Source organism: Globicephala melas, chromosome 17 (assembly GCF_963455315.2).
Source record: "Globicephala melas chromosome 17, mGloMel1.2, whole genome shotgun sequence".
In the NCBI taxonomy this organism is placed as follows: domain Eukaryota; kingdom Metazoa; phylum Chordata; class Mammalia; order Artiodactyla; family Delphinidae; genus Globicephala; species Globicephala melas.
Window position 1 is genome coordinate 41,086,068 of NC_083330.1, and position 19,508 is coordinate 41,105,575.

General features: G+C 40.3%; 1 protein-coding gene and 1 long non-coding RNA gene across 4 annotated transcripts in view; one reads left to right on the forward strand and one right to left on the reverse strand.

Moving 5' to 3' along the window:
- CPQ (carboxypeptidase Q) overlaps positions 1-2,066 on the forward strand; it is a 465,142-nt gene extending 463,076 nt beyond the window's left edge. Inside the window, exon 7 of one of the 2 annotated variants that reach the window (XM_060287678.2) lies at positions 785-2,066. In XM_060287678.2, the coding sequence (XP_060143661.1) occupies positions 785-850 (66 nt within the window). In that variant the 3' untranslated portion in view covers positions 851-2,066. The remainder of the gene's footprint in view (positions 1-784) is intronic. The other variant, XM_060287677.2, reaches the window with a different exon arrangement.
- A 17,101-nt stretch (positions 2,067-19,167) lies between these two features.
- Positions 19,168-19,508, reverse strand: part of LOC115856575 (uncharacterized) — a 367,268-nt gene continuing 366,927 nt past the window's right edge. For both annotated transcript variants that reach the window (XR_009559664.1, XR_009559663.1), the window contains one exon: positions 19,168-19,344. This is a non-coding gene — a long non-coding RNA (uncharacterized lncRNA). The remainder of the gene's footprint in view (positions 19,345-19,508) is intronic.

Sequence of the window (19,508 nt, forward strand, 5' to 3'; positions counted from 1 at the left end):
AAATAAATTAGTTCCAGAGGCTAAAGAACTGCAGTTGGAACCCACAGAATGGGCCAGGTAAGTTCTAAAGGATGACTGGGAGGTGTAAAGATACCTCGAGGCTCTGATCCACGGCTGAAACTACAGAAAAGCTTCACTAGAGTGACAAGAAAGCTCTTAAGTGGGGCGGAGACTCCTGCTGGTGCCCCTGGAGGTTGCTGGGAAATTTTATTGGAAGTAAATGAATGAGAAGAAAAATTTGAGCAAAGGAGTACTGACTTTCTTTTGTATCCAGGGAGGTAAAAAATGTGCACTCTGCTAATACGAAAAAAGTCTCTTTATAAAGAAAGAGGGTATTGTATCACTTGCTTTTCAAATAAAGTTTACTCTCCTTTGGGTAGCAGGAAGTCCAGAAGGCGGCAGTGTAGAGCTTATTCAATGGGCTTGCAATATTTTCTAAATCCAGGCTCCTTCTGTCTTTCCACTCTGCCATTTTTAGTGTGTGGGCTTTTTGCCCCCTGCAGTTCCAAACTTCTCATCTAATTCAGCATGAGGGCATTTTACTGACTCTTGCCAGCCAAGTAAAGGCTTTCCTAGAACTCACCCACCGCCTGCCACTTCATATCCTAGTAGTCAGAACAGTGTCACATGGCCATTTCTTGCTGCAAGAGAGGCTGGGAACATCATTATTTTGCCATCTCAGCCTGTATAATAGGATCAGGGAAGGGGGCAGTGGTTTCTGAGCCGCTATTCAGCAATGCCTGTCAAAATACTTCACTAAGAATTCTTCCTCTTTTTTCCCCAGGAGCCAGTCTACTTGATGACCTATATAAATATTTCTCCTTCCATCACTCCCATGGAGACACCATGACTGTCATGGATCCAAAGCAGATGAATGTTGCTGCTGCTGTTTGGGCTGTTGTCTCTTATGTCATTGCAGACATGGAAGAAATGCTGCCCAGGTCTTAGCAAGAGCAAGAGAGAAGGCACTTTTGTCCTTTCTGGCCAGGAATCCTGGGTCTGCAGCTTCAAGGAGCCCCGCTTCACCTAACAATTTTATGTGATCATTTACAAAGCACAACACTTTTTCATACTTTCTGATACCATGTTTCTTGATACTTTCCAAATTCTCTGTTCCTAGTGTAAGGAATAAGCCCCATCCCCACAAAGAATCAGCCAATGGTAGGGATCACAGTGAGGGAATTTCTTTACACCACATATTAAAAATACTGTTTCTACTTTGAAAGTAAATACTGGATAAAGCTTTGGAAGACCTCTGGCTTTTATGCATGTATTTATGAACATTAATTACAGTGACCAATATTTTGTTAAGTTATTCATTGAAGGAGTAGAGGAGTACACAATTGTAGTACAGTCTTAATTGAATGTATGGAGGCATCTGGCTTTCTAATTTGTACATTTTTATATTATTAGAATTGTTTAATGAGGTTAAAATTTTTTTAATTCACAGAAAGAAGTCACCATTTGGGGAAAAAAATCAAGTATGTAAAATCCAGTTGCCTTATTAAAGATCTGTCACCAAACAAATGATAATACTATTTTACATTTATGTTTTATATATTTCACATAATATATCTATGAAGTTGGGGCTTATTCACATTTTGCTGATAACAGGTTTGAGGCTCAGAGAAGCTAAATCATATTCACAGAGCAAAACACTGATCCCCTTCTACTCTGGGAATAATCTCTACTATTCTTCCACACACAATGTCCAGTATTCCATTTAAAAAATTACAAGACACACCCAAAAATGCAAGAAAAACTCATTGTCAAGAGTTAAAGCAATTAAGAAAACCAGACAATAGAGATAACTCAGATGTTGGAATATCAGAGAGGAACTTTAACATAACTGTGATTAATAGGTTACATTCTAGTGGGAAAATGGGTCTACATACATGAACAGGAGAATTTCAACAGAAAGATGAAAACTATAAAATGGAATCAAATGCACATACTAAAATAAAAAATACAACATCAGAGATGGAGAATTTCCTTGCTGGGCTCATCAGCAGACTGGATAAAACTGAGGAAAGAATCAACAAACTTGAAAACAGATCAATAAAAATTATCCAAACTAAAACACTGAGAAAGAAAAGTGAAGGAAAACAAACACCAGAATGGATCATTAGACTGTGATCTAATATATATGAGGCCTAACATACATGTAACTGAATTCTTAGAAGGAGAAGACAAAGTATCAGTTTTATTAATGGTGATGATTAAAAAGGCCTTTCATTTCTGGCAAGGTTGCCGACTGGTACACTGACTGACACACTGAAAACTAAAGATGTTGGATAACATCTGAGAAACACTTTCTTAAATATATGAATTAACTGATTAAAAGGTAAAGAATATTAGGCATGAACCAAGATGATATACAGCACATAAACCAGCTTTTCTTTTTGAGAAAATATGCAGGATGTGGTGAAGTTAAATTTCTATTTTCACAGCTTTTAGTGGCTCAGGGGACTATAGACAAACCCCATATTAGGGACATTAGAGAACCCCAATGAAATTGGAACCCCAAAGGATTATAGCTCAATACAATGGTGAACTAAAAATAACTCTGAGGACCATAAGGAAAATTACTGTTTGTTATTAAGTAACTGCTGAATGGAGGGTCCAGAGAAATTCCCACAGATAAAGTTACACAGTCAAGAAAATAAAAAACAAAAACAGGAATCAGAACATTCTGAGCAACAGCAGTCCAAAAAAGAAAACATCAGAATTAATTCACAATATCCTCTGATATTGCAATTTTTAAATCAAGAATTTTCTAATCTATGCCTATTATGTTTTGAGGAAGTAAAAGAAGGGATTGAAAATAGAATAGAGAGTAAAGGACTATAAAAAGTGATGAAGCATATTGTCTTCTAAAAAAATAGAACTTCTAGAAATGTAAATGGAATTTGAAAATTATAGGACCAGCTTAACTGCAGATAAGAGAATTCATGAACTAAAAAAAATAGTGAAGAAATTAATGAGAATTTAGCACAAAAAGAAAAAGATATGGAAAAAATGAATGAGGTTAAAAAATATGAAAGATAGAGTTATATGCCCTAATATATGTTTAATCAGGGTTCCAAAAAGAAGAACTAAGACAAAGAATTATCTGAATAAATAATAAATGAAAATTTTCCAGAAATAATGAAATATACCAATCCACAGAATCAAGAAACCCAATGAATCCCAAAGAGAATAAACGAGAGGAAATCTGCACTGACATGTTATAGAGAAACTACAGACCACAAAAGACGTAGAAAAAGAGTCATGTAAAATCCCAAATCCATTTATGATAAAACTAAAGAGGACATCCTTAACCTGATGAAAACCTCCTACCCCCAAAAAAGTTTAAAATATCACAATTACAATGAAATACCAAAAACTTTTCCTTTAAGATAAGGAATAAGACACTGGAGCTACCTCTAGTCAATGGTACCTTAGATGTCCTGGCCACTACAGAAAGGCAGGGGGGACAAAGTCTAAGCAATGGAAATGAAGAAAGAAAACTTTTTATTTGTAGCTAAATATGATCGCCTATGTAGAAAATTCAAAAGAACCTACCAAAAAATCAAAATTAAAAACAAAGTTTAGGAGGTTTGGAGAGAAAAATCAACAAATATAATGAAAAGCATTTCTATACATATTCTTAGAAAATGCAACCAAAAATATGTTACTTACATTAACATCTAATAATATATCTAGAAACAAATTTTACAAAAAAAGATGTGTAAGATTCTTTCAGGGAGAAAATGATAAAACTTCACTGAAGTATATTAAGGTAGAACTAAATTAGATACATATGCCATGTTTAAGTTTTGGAAGACTCAATAGTAAAGCTGTCCATTCCCCCCGAATCTATCTGTAGAATCAATACAATCTCAATGAAAAATTCCCAATGGGATTTTTTGGATTTGAGTTCTTAATTTTAGTTTATTGGTTGGTTGCTTGGTTTAATGTACCAAGCTGATTTTAAAAGGTAATTGGATGACAAAGGACTAACAGTAGGCAGCGTTCCTGAAAAAGAAAAAGTAGGGGATCATAGTAGCCATTAATGTGATTGCCAAATATTCTTGATTTTCTTTCTAGGCAAGGTTGTACTTTCCTGATCCCTTGTAATTTGGTATTACCATGTGCTTTTGACAAAGGAATAGGAGCAGAAGTGGTTACCTCTGAGTGGCAATTTTAAGACCCAGTGCATGATTTTGCCGTCCTCTCTCTTCCTCATCATAGCAAAAGACAGTGTTGCAGAGAGTGCCTGCTCCAGGAATCCCCCTCCAGAGTGATGACCAGGCACAACCCAGCTTCTGGTCTACCCGTAATGAACATGAAGCATGAACAAGAAAGACACTGATAATCTGTGGGACTTTGTTGCCACAGCTTACTCTGACTGATTTTTTTTTATCTTACCTTGCCAGATATCAAGACTTCTTATCAGGCTGTAGTATTTAAGATGGCATGGCATTAGCACAAGGGTAGATAAACAGACCAATGAAACAGAATAGAGAGTCCAGATCCAGAATCACACATTCATGAAGACTTGATTTATGGCCAGGTTGGTACAGAAGATCAGCAAAAAAGAAAACATAGACTTCTCAATAAATAGTAGAACAATTGTCTCTAAGTGAACAATTGTCTCTAAGTAAACAAATTCGACTCTCACTTCATATCTCCTATGTAGCGTCCTGTTGAGAATAGATTGAAAACAAGTGATTGAATCGCTTGACTAATTTAAGGGCACAGTCCCCTGAAACACATCTGAAAGCACCGAGAACAGTGCACAGTACATAGTAGCTTCACAATAAATGTCCTCTGATTGGGGAATGTCAGCTCCTTTAATCTTGTGGCAAGTCCATTTCTCAGTTTCCATTCCGCAGTCCTTCTCTTCTTTGAGGTAATGATAGGAACAGGATAAACATTCCTAACATGCAGCCCTATCAAGAGAGAGCTAAACTGAATACCAGCAGGAAAGTCCTGGCATTCGCTCAAGCAAGGGAATAAGCTTAATCAGGAAACATGGGAAGCTGCCAAAGAGGGAGGTCTTCACAGTTGTGCTTTAGGTGGTCCCATTTGTATTCCATCTTCACAAAAGGAGACAGAAGCCATAAATGGAGACTTGGACTGCAAGTAACCCACATGGTTGTCAGTTCCTACTACAGTGGCCATGCAGAGACACAAGAAGATAGATCTTCTGACTGAGTAATGTTGGTCATGCGGTTTACAAGGTGATGTCTTCCACCTCGATCCAAAATCCAGTCAGTCTCAGGTTCATGCTGGATTGAGAAATACAGCACATCCTAATTCTTTAACCAAGCTCTGTGAGGCAGAATTACAGGAGCATTTAGTCTAGGGCTAATTTTGCCTAACTACTAGGGCTAAACCCTCTGAATGCTCTGTTGATGCCCCATAAATTATGAGATTTTCCTCTCTGATGGGCAGAACAAACTATTTCTGTCCTTGTTGGAGCTCCTGGTGCTATTTCTTCTATCCCTTTCAGTTGGCTCTTCCCAGCCTCTGAGAGTTCCCTCCAACACATGCACCGATCGGTGCTCAGCTGGGGAGGGGTGGGGGACCCTCCGCAGGTCTCTGGCATCTCATTCTGTGAGGCTCTCCCCTCTCTGAGACTGTGTCCCATGAACTCTCGCTGCCTTGGCCTCCCCGGACATTCAGAATCCTCCCTCAACTCATGGTGATTCCCGGGCTCTGCTTGGGTTTCCCTTTCCTCAACGGTGACTGGAAGCTTTCTCAAGGTAAGCTAGTGCCATCGTAGGACTCACTTCGATTATTTTCCGTCTCTTGGGCACCATGGTCCTTCATCTCCTGACATTCAGTATCTTAAAAACTCTTGTTTCATATATTTATTTGAGTTTTTAATTATTTCATACCTAAAACCAAAGCTGATCCCTGTTACTCTTACTTGGGCAGAAGTAAGTGTCAAGCCACTATTTTTTGTCCAATGTATACACCCATATACTTTTTACATTTTGTACATTTTGAATCATTCTTTTCTCACTACTTGATTCCAGTTCGGGAATGTAGATTCTCAAGGATTTCACGAACTGTCCAAAGACTGAGCTAAAATTCATGGCATCTATGAATTACCAGAGTCCAAAGATACTCTGTGGCTTAGCTGGTAATCATCTTTAGTTTCAAGGATTATTTTCTAGAAAGAATATGTCCTATACAGATGTATATATATATATTTATATGTAATATCATATATTTTACATAAATGTTAAATGATGTATAAATATATATAAATAAATACCTATATAATCATTTATGTAAACTCATAGGCTGCTGGTTGCTCCCTAAAATAGAGCAACACTTTATGCCCTATTGGACCAATTTCTTCCATTCCCTTCAAGATCAGCAGAGAGGGACTTCTCAGTAGCAACACAGCTACGCTCATGGTCTACCTCCCTTTGACTTGGAGCTGCTGTGCTTTCGGCTTGTCACCCTGAGCAGCATCTTTAGATCACCCTCACAGATGGCAGAGCTCAGATATATGTCCCGTGTTGTATTCTCCACTCATTGCCACCACCATCCTCCCCACTCACTCCAGAATTTTAAAGCTCAGAGCCACTTTGAAAGAGAAAAACCATCACAAAGTGATATTCTAGCCCCTAGTTCCCACCAGCTGGCGAGACTCCACCTCCCCCCCCCCCCACCAACTGCCTTCTGTGTCACTGTACCCACCCAGCCCCTCCGGGAAACGGGGCCCTTTGTTCCCCCTCCACTTTCTGCATGGGGTGTGGGCTTGTACCTTCCTCGCCTATATCTTAGAACTGTCTCTGAGGAAGTGATTTTATTCCATCTCTTTGCCTTTCCCCATAAAGTTGTCCCTGAAAAATATTAGGGACAATAATAATAAAAAATATTATTATTTCCCTGAAAAAATAATAATTGCATACGGCCAGAGGAAGGCATGTCCTCCCAGGGCCCTCTACTGCTGCCTTACTGGAGGAGAATGGAGGGACTGGGTTGCGGGACAGTGTGAATGTGTGAGGCTGGGGAGTGTGTTGGTTGGTGGGATAATCAGTGGCACTGATCGCATAGGAGCTACGGAGAACCACATGGGGTAAACAGGGGGGAGGAAGAATTATGAAGAAAGAGAAGGGTCTGTAGAGTTTTTTCTCACGATAACTCTGCTCGCACATCATAATTGCTTAGGTCTCCCAGGCAGCCGTGGAGCCTGGCACGTGCCCTTGAATCACTACAGGTAGAGGCACTTTCAAGTACAATTCTCTTATTTTCCATCAATTGTCAAAGGCACTGTTCCTCTGCTAAGAAACCGCGTCTCATTTGAGTGGTGGCCTATAATGTGCAGGCAGCAGCTTTCCAATTTGCCTTTAGGGTCAAGCTGATTCGTCTGGCTGAGTAGACTTAAGTGCAAATCGAGAAGAGAAACCCATTTACATATTGTACAATGTGGAAAAGGTGAATTCTGTAACAGAAAAGGGAGGCGAGAAGAGGGAAAGGAGGTCAATTGCTGATTTTTCCCTTGACATTGTTAAGATGTGGTTCTGAGGGTTCTGGTGTGTCTGAATGATTTGGAGTTGAAGTTCCCAGAGTGTTCCAATTTCCTCACAATAATTACGCTAATGACACCAAGAGTGTTTTGAAAGTCCTCATGTGTCTGCACTGCATACATTTCATTGCCACGCAGTCCTATTTGCTCAGTGTGCTCCCCTCATAATAATTTGAGATGCTTCCCACTTACCTTGAGTAAATATCAAACAGATCTTGATATCTATATCTGTCTCATGAAATATACATCCTCTCTAACTGTGCCCAAATGATTAATTTACTGCTATGTGATGATTAGCGTAAAAATCTCAGCGCGACACGAGATAGAAATGTTATCAGCTAATTGCCATTTGAAGTGAAGAATGTTTTTGCATAGAAATTAATGATGCATGCTTACTTCTCAATTCTCTGTTAAACCAGAAAACCCAAGACTGTTTTTGAAGCAGAAAGGAATTACCTTTGAAGTTTGTTTTTTTTTTCCTTTCCTCTCCCTTAGATGATCCACAGTTCAGCAAAGGAATGGTGGAAAGCAACGGTTAGCGGAGTTTTGTACGCAAAACTCAGCTTTCACCAAATCAGGTCTTCCAACCAATCAATTACACAATTTCAGGCAAAGACCTTTTCCCTGGACGTTAGAGCCTCTCTGTGGCCCTGAAACTTGACAGAGAAACACTCATATATGTGCAGCATATCCTAAGCTTGCTCAAGTCCTTTGGAGAATCTGATGTTCTTATTATCATTGGTGGTCATTCCAGTTCTGCTCAAGCAGCCGTACAACTATCTATGAGTTTGATGATACCTCAGAAAGCCTTGTTTTATTTTCCAGATTTAAAGAACAATTAGTTGTGCCTTAGATCTTGATGATAAAGGCACACCCTAATCCAATTAGTTCTCTTAATTCTAAGTACCTGCCAGTCTATCCCAGAGATTGTAATGGAACATGAATTTTCCCCAAGCTCTGCCTTGCCATCCAAATCATCATCACCATTATCTGATACCCAGCCTGGGCCAGTTATGCTGCTGAGAATTTTATATGCGTTTTCTCATTTAATCCTCACCCAACACAGTGAGGTCCGTCCTATTTTAATCCCCATTTTAGAGATGAGAAAACACGGATATACACCTCATACGTTACTTTTCCAAGATCACGGAGCTGATAAAATGTGGCTGAATTCTAAAGCATTCAAACCCGAACATCCCACTCAGACAAACGTAAATCCTCTGGATAATGACCCCTCTAGCCTTCACTGTGTGGACAGATCCAGTCTAACTGGTTCATTTTCATTTCAAGGAATAGAAAGTGGGGCTTGAACAGTGCCATTCTTTGGCTCAAGAAAGAGGGGCTTTGTGCTTTTAGAAGACCCCACATATCACAAACACACACCAACAACAAATTTATTGAGGGTTATATGGGCTTCTGTCACCAGCTATCTGGCACTCAGGGCAGGCACAGCAAGACTCGTGAGTCTAAGCATCACTTTCAGGCGAATGCCATGTTGGCTCCAAAGAAATGCTGCCCTTGGGTCCTGCCTTTGAGAGACAACTGTATCCGGATGTTGTGAACATAGACACTGCCTCAGAACATGAAGAAGATTTGAGGGATAAAAGTACTCAAGGAGAAAAGACAAATTCATTAACTTGTCAAATCTTTCCTCTCAGGAAGCAAGAAGGCAATAGTTATTGCATAATTAGGTACTGTTTCCCAGAAGTGTGGAGCGTCCATTTTCTTGATTCTCATCCTGTTCCAATTTGTGGTTCTGAACACACTCATGAATAAGCATGGTACTCGCAACAGTTGTACATGGTGGCATATTGCATTATTTAATATTTTCAATATTATTTAATATCTAATATCCGTAACTTAAATTGGCAACTAGATGGACATTTCATGCTAGAATTGCAAATAGTTTTATATTTGTAAAATTAATAATATCCAACAAACATTTTTAAATCTAAGTAGAAAATGTTCACTTTAGAGAGTGGCATGGACATATATACGCTACCAAATGTAAAATAGATAGCTAGTGGGAAGCAGCTGCATAGCTCAGGGAGATCAGCTCGGTGCTTTGTGACCACCTAGAGGGGTGGGATAGGGAGGGTGGGAGGGAAACGCCAAAGGGAGGGGATATGGGGATATATGTATATGTATAGCTGATTCACTTTGTTATAAAGCAGAAACTAACACACCATTGTAAAACAATTATACTCCAATAAAGATGTTAAGAGAAAGAAAATGTTCACTTTAAATATTTTTATTTTAAAATGTGATATTTGTTCATTATAATTTATATTTCTCTTTTTTAACATTTATTATTTTTAATTGCGGTAAAATATACAGAACGTGAAATCCATCATCTTAATCATTTTGAAATGTACAATTCAGTGGCATTAAGTACATCCACATTTTTTTGCACCCATCACCACCATCCATCTTCAGAACTCTTCATCTTGTAAAACTAAAACTCTGTACAAGTTAACCAATAACACCCCATTACTCTCTGCCTCCAGCCCCTGGCAACCACCTTTCTACTTTATCTCTCTGAATCTGACTACTCTAGGTACCCCATATAAGTGAAATCATATAGTATTTGTCCTGTGACTGGCATTTCACTTGTCCTCAAGTTTCATCCATGTAGTAGGATGTGTCCGAATTTCCTTCCTTTTTAAGGCTGAATAATGTTTCATTGTATTTTATATCACGTTGTGTTTATCCATTCATCCATCGATGTTGATCTATTCTTGGTGGATCAACCAGGAGAGAATAATGTGAATAACGCTGTTATGAATAATGTGAACAATGCTGTTATGAACATGGGTGTACCAATATCTCTTCCAGATCCTGCTTAAATTCAGAAGTGGAACTGCTGGATCATATGGTAGTTCTGTTTTTCATTTTCTGAGGGAACACAATACTGTTTTCTACAGTGGTTACACCATTTTACACTCCCAGCAAGAGTGCATAAGAGTTCTGATTTCTCCACATCCTTACCAACACTTGTTATTTTCCTTTTTCTCCCTGTAATTTTTTTGGGGGGTGTGTTGTTTTTTGTGGCCATCCTAATGGGTGTGAGGTGGTACCTTGTGGTTTTGACTTGCATTTCCCTAATGATTAGTGACGTTGAGCATTTTTTCATGTATTTATTGGTCAGTTGTATATCTTCTTTGGGAAAACGTGTACTCAAGTAGACATTTTTTCCCCGTTTTTTAATCAGGTTGTTTTTTGTTACTGAGTTGTAGGAGTTCTTGATGTATTCTGGATGTTAGCCCCTTATCAGAGACGTGATTTGCAAATATTTTCTCTCATTCCATGGGTTACCATTTCACTCTGTTGATTGCATCCTTTGATGCAGAGAATTTTTTAATTTGGGGGTAGTCCTATTTTCACTTTTGTTGCCTGTTCCTTTGGTGTTTTTTCCAGGAAACCACTGCCAAATCCAATGTCATGAAGCTTTTCCCCTACTTTTTTTTCAGAGAGTTTTATAGTTTTAACACTTACATTTAGGCCTTTGATCAATTTTGAGTTAATTTTTATATATGGTATAAGGTAAGCGTCCAACTTCACTCTTTCTCTTCAGTGTGGATATCCAGTTTTTTCAACAACATTTATTGAAAAGGACTGTCTTTTCCCCCTTTGAATGGTCTTGGCACACTTCTCAAAAATAATTTGACCATATAAAATGAAGTGTTCATTTCTAAGTTTTGTATTCTATTCCATTGATCTATATGTCTGTCTCTATTATAGTACCACACTGTTTTGATTTACTGTAACTTTATAGTAAGTTTTAAAATAAGTAAGTATAAGACTTCCAACTTTGTTCTTTTTAAAGATTGTTTTGACTATTTGGGGTCCTTTGAGATTCCATATTTAAAATTCATTAAATATGAATTTTAGGATGGATTTTCTATTTCTGCAGAAAAACACTATTGGGATTTTGATAAGAATTGCACTGAATCTGTTGATCATTTTGAGTAGTACTGCCATCTTAACAGTATCCACAAATGAGGGCTGCTGACTTAGCTTGGGCTAATATAACTAAATACCATAGACTGGGTGACTTAAACAACAGACATTTATTTCTCACAGTTCTGGATTTTGGGAAGTCCAGGATCAAGGTGCCATCAGATTCAGTTCTTGGTGAAGGCCCTCTTCCTGGCTGGTATACAGTCACCTTCACAATGCACGCTCACATGGTCTTTCCTTGGTGTGTGCTCATGGAGAGATCTCAAGTCTCTTCCTCTTTTTATAAGGGCACCAATCTCATCATGAGAGCCTCACCCTCATGTCCTAACCTAACCCTAATTACTCCCCAAAGGCCTCACCTCCAAATACCATCCACTGGAGATTAAGGCTTCAAAAGATGGATTTGGGAGGAACACAAACATTCAGTCCATAGCAAATGTCTTTTTCTATTTGTGACTTCAATTTCTTTCAGCAGCAATTTGTTGTTTTCAGTGTACAAGTCTTTTATCTCCTTGGTTAAGCTTATTCTTAAGTATTTCATTCTTTTTGATGCTATTGTAAATGGAATTGTTTTCTTAATTCCCTTTTCGAATGGTTCATTGTTAGTGTATAGAAATGCAGCTGATTTTTATATGTTGATTTTGTAACCTACAACTTCACTGAATTCATTTATTAGTTCTAACAGTTTATGGAATCTTTAGAGTTTTTTTTACATATAAGATCATGTCGTCTGTCAACAGAGATCATTTTACTTCTTCCTTTCCGATTTAAATGCCTTTTATTTCTTTTTCTTGGCTAGTTGCCCTGGCTTCAGTAGTTAACTTTGAACATTGTAGAAGAATAATAACTTTTTTGAAAACATATACAAAATGTTTTTAATTGTTTGCATTCACTTTATGTCTTTATTAAATATATTCAAATTTTCTAGATTTTGAATACAAATTTATTTTATTTTTTAGTCCTTTAGAACATTATTTTCAGTGGAGTACAAATTAAGTGAAAACCTGGATTATAAGAACACAATTCATGGGCTTCCCTGGTAGCACAGTGGTTGAGAATCTGCCTGCCAATGCAGGGGACACAGGTTCGAGCCCTGGTCTGGGAAGATCCCACATGCCGCGGAGCAACTAGGCCCGTGAGCCACATCTACTGAGCCTGCGCGTCTGGAGCTTGTGCTCCACAACAAGAGAGGCCGCGACAGTGAGAGGCCCGTGCACCGCGATGAAGAGTGGCCCCCACTCGCCACAACTAGAGAAAGCCCTCGCACAGAAACGAAGACCCAACACAGCCAAAAATAAATAAATAAAATAATTAATTAATTAATTTTTTAAAAAAAGAGTAGCTCCTGCTGGCCACAACTAGAAGAAGCCTGCACGCATCAACGAAGACCCAACGCAGCCAAAAATAAAATATAAATAAATAAATTTAAAAAAAGAACACAATTCATGATTTTGCTGAATTGAAGACAAGAAAAATAAAGTTTATGGAATACATATATAATGATTTGCAAATTATGTATGCCTGATCCAATAACAGAACACCCAAGCATGGACAATAATAATTAAATTCAACCATCTCTGATATTTTTCTGACTTTTAGTCATTATGTATGTATAGTTTTCAAAACAGGATGCTAGAAAACATTTAGTTTAACAGTTTGTTCATTTTCATTTATACTGTTTAAATATTTAGGCATATCTAAAAGTTTCTCACAATCAAGAAGCCCAAGAATAGCCAGCCCAGGCTGGTCTGCTGCTCTATGCTCTCTTTGCCCAGAGCCTCGCAAACATTTGATAGGGGCAGACTTGAGTTTGAAAGTGCGGATACAGTAGACTTCTCATCTACGGAAATTACTCTAATGTGATAACCCCATCCCCCTCCTGGTAACACCGCAGCCAGGATGATATCATACCTTACAAATCTGATTATGCACTCCCCTGCTTGGAACTCTTTGGTAACTTCTCTTTGCACTTGGGGTAACGTTCACAATATGGGAGCCCTGCACGTTCTAGCCCTGTCTTCCTTCCCCATCTCTGTGTATGTACTGCTCTTCCTCTCTTCACTCTGGCCACACTGACTTTTATTCTAGTACGTCCAACATATCCCCTCCTGCCCCAAGACCTCTGCACGTGCGCTTCCTTCTCCCTATGATGTTCTCCTCACCCCTTTCCGGTTTAGGTAACTCCTGCCTGTCCACTGGACTCATCTCTAAGATCCCTTCTTCCAAGAAGCCTCCTTTGAATCTTTGGACTAGATAGATCCCAATAATATCAAAAATAAAAATTATTTTGATGGTCGTGTATAAAATTGACTGTTTGCTCTCCAATAGGCAGAGAGGTAAGCATGTCACATGTATGGACTCCTTTTATTCTTCCAAAAGCCCTCCCCTCCATGTTTACAAATAGAGAAGTCAAGGCTTAGACAAGTTAAGTCACTTGACCACAGTCACATTATTAATAAGAGGTGAGGCAAGATCTTAATCAAGACTGTCCAGCCCCAGAGCTTATATATTTAATCCCAGTGCCACAGTGGTTTTCTCTGTAAGGGCCCTCATTCATGATTTGTTCACTCATTCCACATGTTTATAAGGTTTCTGCCAGGTGCCAAGCGCTGTGAGGCACTGCGGGTAGAGTGGGTAGAGATAAAATTCCTGGACTCAAGGAACTTTATTCTGGTTGAGGAGTAGGCCATAAAAAATAAAAGTAAAGAAATAAACAAAGGATCATTCCTATGGAGGAACCAAATAGGTTCTGCGTTAGAGAGTGAGGATAGCCTGCTACCAAAAGGATGGGCTCAGGTGGTCTCTCTAAAGAAGGGACGTTTGAGCTGAGTCCTGAAGGATGATGGGGCAGAGCTAGCTACCTGTCCTTCAAAATCCATTCTACCTTTTTTCATGGTAACAGACCCCCTAAATCTTAGCTAGATTATATCCTGCAACCCACCTCATAACTAGAGGTAGCCATGTGATTAAATTCTGGCTAATGGGTTATAACTGGAAGTAGCATGAGAAACTTCCAGGAAGTCTCCTTAAGGGGAGCTGGGGGGATGGGCATGCCCTTCTCCTCCATCCTCTTTCTTGTTGGAAGGTTGAAGGAGCAGCAGCAGACTTGGACCATGAAGTGAACTTGGGGATAGAAGCACACTAAGCAGAGAAGCAAACAGGAGGGACTATGGGTCCCTGAGACTATGGAGTACGCTATCAGCCCTGGACTGACTCCCTCAGATAAACTTTATTGACGTTGTACTTCCTACTGAAGGGTGACTAAACTTCTTTACGATTCTGAAGATTTAATACTGCTACTTGGGAAGTATAGACTATGCACTTCATGCAAAACCTTTTAACCACAGTAGTGATGGACTAAACATCCTCAGGAAGTCATTACAGACCCTTCGGCTGCCTCTGACTCCCAGTCACAGGAAATGGCTCGTTTTCCTTCTCTCTGGCTTTCCTTTGGAAGGCGTTCGGGGGCATTTGGCATGCCGGAAGGGCCACCCACTCTATCAGATGGCACCTGTCAAACCAACAAAGATATAAACCGCCACAATGCAGATCTCTGAGAAATGCCTCCATGGCATGTTAGCGGTTTCACAAACACATTTAGAAGCTCAGATAAAGCTTTTGATGTTCCTGATCTTTGCACTTCCAAATGGTGGCTGAACAAACAGAAATCAGTCTTCTTTGAAAGCCTTCAAAGCAGTGAAATTGCCTAAATCAGTGTGTTGATTATTCTCTGACTTCCAAAAGTCAAGGAAGGTTTTCTGTTTGTTTCTCCTTCCTGAAACACTTTCACATCTCTCCTCGGTACTTTTGTTCTAGGAGATTTAAATCCGTCAATTATCTGTTTGAAGATTCATAGATACAGAGAACAAATAGGTGGTTGCCAAAAGAGAGGGAAGCGGCGGGGGGGGGGGGGGGGGGGGGGGCGGGGGTGAAATAGGTTAAGGGGATTTAGAAGTACAAACCTCCAGTTATATCATAGGTAGGTCACAGGGATGTAATATACAGCATACGAGTGTGGTCAGTAATATTGTAACAACTTTGTAAGGGGACAGATGGTTACTAGACTTATCACGGTGATCATTTCATAATGTATGCAAATGTCAAATCATTACGCAGTACACCTGAAACTAACATAATACTGTACAACAAATATATTTCAAATAAAAAAAAAGTATTTGAGATTAAAAAAAATAAATCTATCAATTATCTGTTTGGTATACAAGTTTGAATTCCCAATACAGCCTTGACCATCTTTTCCAAAAACTGAAACATTTTTTCAAAAACAGTTGTATAAACATTCTACTGGGAAATGGTAAATAGAACTTTACCAGAATGGGGGTAAATGCGTAAGGGCAGGAACTGATTCTTTTATCAACGTATTTAAAGCTCATGAAGTCACAAATGTGTCATTACCCCAGAAAATTCTGTGTAGAATCCAGATTTTACAAAATTCTGTGTGCTAAGGTTGTTACGCCACCATTTGTGTGAACTGGGACTTGGTGATGGCAGCAAGAGGGGTATATGATTTTGTACTTGTTTTTCAAGAATTTTTAACTCAGTAATCAGCATGTAAGGATGATTCTCACTGTAAGGATGACAGCATGGAAGTGACCACATGTGGAGATGAGCTAAGAGGCTGAGCCTTGGAGTCTTCAATGTCATTATGACCCTCGTTATCAGGATTCTATAGGTTACCGACAGAAATACAGTTAAACTAACTTCAGCATAAAAGGTGCGGAGGGATATTAGATGGAATGGAAAAATACTGAGCTGAGCTCAAGGTCTCAGTATAGTGAGGCTCCAGGAATTTAACCAGAAACTGACTCCTGCTCAGCAATGCTTCCCACCCTTTTCCACCTGCCAGTATTAGACAAAATGATGATATTTCTATGGCCCATGGGGATAAAATAATGAGGATGCTCCACACAATGGAAAGTGACCTACTCCTTGGCATACTGATCAGCTACCCATACAGCCCTTTTTCTAGTCTCCCAATTCCCAAGTTCTTAGGAAGCAATTATGGCCAACATTTATTGAGTCCTGTAGGGCAGGCACTGTTCTAAGCACTGTACATGCCTTTCATTCACTCATTAAATCTTCACACAATCCTGTAAGTTGGGTATTATATTTTCCCACTTCACAGACAAGAAAACCCAGGACTTAGAGGCTAAGCCACGTACCCAAGGTCACGTGGAAGTCGGTGGAGACAGGGTTTGAATCTACTTTGGCTCGAGTTTGCCCTTAACCCTCAGCTATAGCACCTCTATTGGGCACTAAATCCATCTATAAAAGGAAGTGAAATGATTGGCCGTGCTTGAGGCAGGTGCCCATCCCTGCACCAATCAACAATGAGAAGGGGGTGGGGTTACACGGAAGAAGCAACTTGATGCTCCTGCTACACCCATGGAAGAAGGGAGGAAGGGGGGCTTCCCTGGTGGTGCAGTGGTTAGGAATCCACCTGCCAATGCTGGGGACCCGGGTTTGATCCCTGGTCCAGGAGGATCCCACATGCCGCAGATCAACTCAGCCCGTGCACCACAACTGCTGAGCCGGTGCTCTGGAGCCCGCGAGCCATGACTGCTGAGCCCTGGCACCTAGAGCGTGTGTTCCGCCACAAGAGAAGCCACCGTAATGACAAGCCCGTGCACCTCAAGGAAAAGTAGCCGCCGCTCAACACAACTAGAAAAAGCCCGCATGCAGCAACGAAGACCCAACACAGCCAAAAATAAATTAATTAATTAAAAAAAAAAAAAAGAAGGGAGGAAGGGGCAAAACTCAGCAAAGGAGCACTTCACAGACGCTCCTAAGGATCTTCCTCCTCTCTCAGGGGCCCAAGACTGACATAGTTATTCTCTTCAGTTCACAGCACATTATCATCATCACGCTTCCCTTGCTTTATTTCATCTTATCCCTCTTCTCCACTCCTGTTCTCCTCTCATCCCCGAAGGCAGCCGTTCTACTCTGTCTGATAGGAATCATTTCATTTATATACGTTCTTAAATAATGTATATATATTGTTTTTGTGCGTGCGTCTTTACATATATGACATTGGGCTACAGGTCCCATTCTTTGTCTTCCTTTTGCCATTCCATCTTGTGTTCATAAGGTACATCCATGTTGCCACATTGCCAGACCATAGCTTCCAACCACAAAATATACCCTATGATGTGCCTGCACCCTTTTCTAATACTTTTCCCCCAACACATGTCTGGGCTGGTCATGGACTAGGTTCTACAGATCAGTTCATCCTACTTGGGAGCCCCCTCATCTGGAAAGGCGCCTCCCTGCCTGACGGAGAGTCCTTCCTCTGTGCTCCCACAGTCCTCCATGCTTGCCTCCCTCAGGACAGAGGCCACAGAGCAGATTGGTTAAAAGTACAGGATTGGGACCCGACTGCCTGGACTCAGAATCCTGTCTCTTTCACTTACAGCTAAGTCATACAGCCTCACGGTGCCTCCACTCCCATGTCTGCAAAATGATAACCACAGCTACTCATGGGATTGCTGTGAAGATTAAATGAGAGAACTCTATGAAAATTGCTATGAAGAGTGCCTGGTACAAATTAAGTGCTATTTGTACTTACTATAATAACATTTGTTGCATGTATTGGAATGGTCTGTTCACTTGTCTGTCGCCACCACCAGATTATGAAATCCTTGAGTCCCAGGACCTTCCTTGGCTTTTCCATCTTTGTGTCCCAGAGGCCCACCCATTGCATGAATCCAGGGCGTGCTCATTGCATGATACTCTCTCTTACTCACCCTCTGGTTTGACATAGCTGCAGGATTTGTATCTAGAAACCAACTGGGTTGAGGAGAGGCTAGATAGAACAGACTGGAGATGTGGCTTTAAAAAGGAAAACTTTCCTGGAGCTATAATTCTGTGCAATAGAAAATATAGCACCAGCTGCCACACACAGCCAGGAAGGTCAGCAGATCACCCAAGACTGGCCCCCAGAGGACATCCCTACCCAGGCAGATGTATGAACTTGCCTCAAGCATGGCCAAGAGCCAGCTCTTGGTCACGTGCCAACATTTTCTGCCTTTGTGTATATTCACCTCAGTGTGCTCATCTGTAACTTAGGACTAACAGCATTTACTTCATAGGGTTGTCCTGAGGATTCTATGAGGGAACCATTACCAACTGCTTACAATAGTGTCTGGCATGGCCTCAATTGGCAATAAACATTAGCTCTTCTTAGTGTGATTATCCCCAAATCAATTACTCTTACAAATAGAGTTGGGAGACGCCACACTCATTTTCTTTCTTGTTTCAAGATCTTGGAATTTTTGTTTGTTCATTTGTATGTTTGGTTTTGTTTCCATTTATTTATTTGGCATTCTGGTGGGAATTATTTCTTAGCAGGTTATCTGTTGGAAGGTTCTAGCCCTTTTTCCCTTAGCCTCAACCTGAACTCACAGGTGAATGGTATAGCTTCCCTATCTTTGAAAGTATCTTAAGAACCATATCACTCTCAGGCTGGAAGTTCTCTGAAGTCTCAGCTTCCAGCAACCCCCAGTCAGATAGTCCCAGGAATACAAGAGGACACCATTTGCATCACAGAACACACTTAAATGGGAATGAACTTGATTCTTTCTGTTGTTCAAAAAAAAAAGGCGGGGGGGGGGGGGGGGGGGGACAAGGAAATCAAACGCAGGTCCAGGGCTTACCTGGTGGCGCAGTGGTTGAGAGCCCGCCTGCCGATGCAGGGGACGCGGGTTCGTGCCCCGGTCCGGGAGGATCCCACATGCCGCGGAGCGGCTGCGCCCGTGAGCCATGGCCACAGAGCCTGTGCGTCCGGAGCCTGTGCTCCGCAACGGGAGAGGCCACAACAGTGAGAGGCCCGCGTAACGCTAAAAAAAAAAAAAAAAAAAAAAACACAACGTAGGTCCAGTGCAATTGTCCTCAGAGTAATAAAGGCCTTTACCATGAGCTTTCTAAGCAACTTTTAGGTGTTGCTGGGCCACAGAAAGACTCTTTAAAAATGCTTTGGTTTATACATGGAAAGAAGCCCTCA